This window comes from Corylus avellana, chromosome ca3, assembly GCF_901000735.1.
Source record: "Corylus avellana chromosome ca3, CavTom2PMs-1.0".
Lineage (NCBI taxonomy): Eukaryota > Viridiplantae > Streptophyta > Magnoliopsida > Fagales > Betulaceae > Corylus > Corylus avellana.
Genome location: NC_081543.1, coordinates 36,371,851 through 36,375,835, shown reverse-complemented (window position 1 = coordinate 36,375,835; position 3,985 = coordinate 36,371,851). Strand labels below are relative to the sequence as shown.

The 3,985-nt window shown below is 37.1% G+C and overlaps 1 protein-coding gene across 2 annotated transcripts in view; it reads right to left on the bottom strand.

Annotated features, from left to right (window-relative positions):
* Nucleotides 1-11: 11 nt before the first annotated feature.
* Nucleotides 12-3,985, bottom strand: part of LOC132175611 (disease resistance protein At4g27190-like) — a 7,709-nt gene continuing 3,735 nt past the window's right edge. For both annotated transcript variants that reach the window (XM_059587608.1, XM_059587609.1), the window contains one exon: nucleotides 12-3,135. In XM_059587608.1, coding sequence (XP_059443591.1) covers nucleotides 137-3,079 — 2,943 coding nt within the window. In that variant the 5' untranslated portion in view covers nucleotides 3,080-3,135 and the 3' untranslated portion in view covers nucleotides 12-136. The remainder of the gene's footprint in view (nucleotides 3,136-3,985) is intronic.

Sequence of the window (3,985 nt, the reverse complement as noted above, 5' to 3'; positions counted from 1 at the left end):
ATTAGTGCAAATAGAAAAGCTTACATATACAACAATTCTCACAAACAAACCAAACAATAAAATTGTAATAGACAAAAAAACAATAATGAACACCTCAATCAATAAAAACTCTCACTCACTCCCTCTTACCCAGGTTCTAAAATGCCTTAAATTCAATGAAAAAAGGCTGCAGACTTGATTTCGTTGTGTCAGTATGCCACTCCAATTTGTTCCACCATCGTGATTCTCCTTTAATTTCTTTTAAATTTTCTGCATTTTGATCGGTAAGAGGCAGCTTCCTAACAAGATCACACCCAGACACATGAACCTGCTCTAAAAGCGGCCATGTCTCTTGGTTTCGGCAAAGAGTACCTAATTTGGGAAGGCGCTCCAATTCCAATATGCGTAGTTTTGGAACAACAGTATCTGGAGCCATATATTGCATGTAATGATGAGTAAAGAGCTCACCCAACCAGAAACAGTGTCGTACCTTGATTACTTGTAGGTTTGGCAGGTCCTGAATAAAGTCACCACATCGAAGAAGATATTTCATTTGAAAACACCATTCCACTTCTATTAATTTTAGTTTAAGAAACCTTAGCCCAAGATGGCCAAACATTTCTGAAATGCTTTCTCCGTAATTCAGGTCTCGGAGATAAAGTTCCTCTAGGTTTGGTAGAAGATCATTGTGGGCAGCACATCCTCCTTGCCATGAATTGCCCTTACATTTCTGAATAGTAAGAGATTTTAAACCAGCAAAGCAGCCAACACTGTTAATGACCAAGTCTTCTAGCATATCACTCAGTCCCGAACAATGACGCAAGTCGAGAGAACTTGCATTACTCAACAATGGTCCAATCTGTTCTTCTGAACGAAGATCAAGATTCTTGATATGCACCGCTCTTTTTCCATGTGTAGTTGCTAAGAATTTCTCTGCTGGGCCGAAGAAAAGGTGGAATTGTCTTAATCTATCTATCCAGGAAAGATCTTCATTGCTGAAACATGGGATTCTCTCCAATTTGATGTAGATGACAAGTAATCGCTCAAGACATTTTAGCTCTTCAAAACATGCCATTCCCTCTTGTACATCTCTCTTCACACTGAAATAGTAAGCACTGCGTGTCATATCCAAAACCTCTAAACAAGACAACTGAGATATAATTCTAGCTTGAATGGTATTTAGGTAGTTAGTGCGGGATAGGTACAGTTGCTTCAAGTTGCTCAATTTTTCCATCCCTCTTGGCAATTCTTTGATACGAGTATCAGAGAGGTCAAGTACTTGAAGTCTACTAAGCCATTCGAGTGAAGGTAATTCTTCAAGATAGAAGCAACCCCTTAAAAGAAGAGCACGAAGTTCACCAAGTTGAATTAGAGAAAAAGGTAGTGAGCGGATGCTGGTTCCACCCATATTCAGGACCTTGAGTGCTTCAAATCCTTGCAGGAATTTCTCTGGAACTATGTCAAGAGGAGGATTATCTTGTAGTAGCAAAGTGGAGGCCTCTAAACATTGTACCACACAATCTGGCAGCCTTTTTATCTTGTTATTCATGAACGAAACTCTTTTAAGAGAATTTGATAACTCGACAGCTGACATCTCGCTCAAGCCAATCCCTGACTGAACAAGGGATTTACATCCATCCTCAAACGATAACGCAATCCATATGGCAACATCACGAACAACGTCATGCATCTTTACAGTGTTCTTACGAGCACCATCTTCCAACATACAAGAATCCTTTAGATTTTCAATCAAGTCAATTACTCTATGAAATGAATTTTCATAGTTTTCTTGCTCATCTAGGAAACCTTCGGCTAGCCAGCATTGTGCAAGTTCACTTATTGAAATTGAGAAGTCTTCGGGAAACAAAGAGCAATACAAGAAACAATATTTCATTTTTGTACCTTCTAATGAGTCGTAACTCCACTTCAATGGCTTATAGATCTTATCAGCGATGTCTGGTGGACAAAACACTGATCTTTGCAATGCATTTAAGGCATGCTTCCACCGTTCGACCTTTGTCTTTCCTCTCATAGCAGCTCCCATTGTGACGAGGGCCAAAGGCAATCCGCAACATTCTCTAACAATAGCTTTTGCAACTGGTCTAATTTGTTCCAAACTGGCCACATTCCCTGCATTTTTACTAAACAATTGCCAAGATTCTTCATCACGTAAAACAGCCACTGTAACTTCAACATCAGTCATCATGAGCCTGCAAACATCCAAAAATCGAGTAGTCAATATGATTTTATAACCCTTATGATCTTCAGGTTGCGGGACACCCAAATTGTCCAAATCAATATTCTCCCACACATCATCTAGAATGAGCAGAAATTTTTCTTCCTTCTTAAGTCTTTCATAAAGTCGATGAGCCAATCTCTTCATACTTTCTCCCATTTTTGTTTCCAAATTCAATCTCTCAGCTATTTCTGTTTGGACTCTTTTCATGTCCAAATTCCGGGAAATAGTAACCCATAAAACAATGCCATAAGGCTGCATTGAACTACTCTTGAGTTTATTGTTCAAGGTTCTTATCAGTGTAGTCTTGCCCACTCCTCCCATCCCCCAAATACCAATCCTCCGGATTTTATCGTCAGACAATAGAATCATAGTATCATCCAAATTTTTTGATGCTGTTGATTGATCTTGAATTGAAGGTCCAAGAATATGCTCCACTTTTGTGGGCGCTGAATTACCGAGAGTCACAACACCAATATAGGAATTTCCAGCTTTTGCAAGCCTCTCTATCTCTTTGAGCTTTTCTGCCACTTCCCTCCTTAGGCTATACAGCTTACAACAATTTACAGAACGTCTAAAAGGTGTTGCTGCTAGATGAATCTGTTCGGCTTCAAGCAGAAGCTCTTCAACCTCTTCAAGCCACTTTGTAACTAGAGGTCTTCCTATTCTTCCTTCTTTCTCAGCTAATTCTATTTCATTTTTTACTTCCTCTTTGACAGCCAAGAGGTCTTCCATCTCCTTTTCCAAAATGCCAAGGTTTGATTGGAATTTGACAGTGTTCTTGATCCAAGAATTGATAGAGCCACCGAGAACCCGGCCTGTTGCTACCACTGCTTCAACAACAAACGCAGCCACCACTTCCATGCCCACTGTTTTGCTATGTCAGATTCCACAAGCTCAAAAAATGTTCAGCCAAAGAACTGCAGAAAAACACCAAGTGTTAAATTAAAATAATAATTCATTTCAAAAATTATATTTACACCCTCAATTATATATATAGTTTTTGGGGAAATGCTAGGTGTTCTTCTAGTGTTCTCCCAACTGTGATGTGACTTTTAAAATTCCCGTTGAATTTGAGATTTACATTATTGACTTTTAATCTATTGGTGATTTTAAAAGTCACATCACAGTTGGGAGAACACTAGAAAAACACTAGAAGAACACCAAGCATTTCCCAATTTTTTTGGGTTAAATACATTTGACCTCATGGTTTAACTTTATTTAGGATTGAGATCTCCTATAATTCCCTTTAAATTTGAGATTCTTAAATTCATAAATTTCAGCCGTTAATCTCATCTAATCGTATAAAATAAGTCATGTTTCAGCTTTTAATGAGGAAACATGGCTTATTAAATGGAATAGGATCCTCTCCAGTCCATAATGGACTGGAGAGTATCCAGTTCATGGCTGAGATTTTTTCTTAGAAATCCTCGAGCCATAAATAGGATACATGTCCCAATACAAAAAATAATTAAAAAAAAACAATATTTTAGATTAAAAAAAATAATTTTAATCTCCCTTAATTTTAAGGGAAATTATATATAAACTTCTTAGGTCAACGCACTTTTTTTAAAAACTCCTTGGGTAATTTTTTTTGGAAATTTAGTCCTTGGGTCACTTGAAACTACTAGAAAACTCCATACAGTCAATTTTTGTTAACTGTCGTTAGTCCACTTAAAACTCCCAATTTTATCTGATTAAAATATTAATTTTTTATTAATTTAATTTTAAAAAATTAAATCTTAAAAAAAAAATAAAAAAAATTGAAGG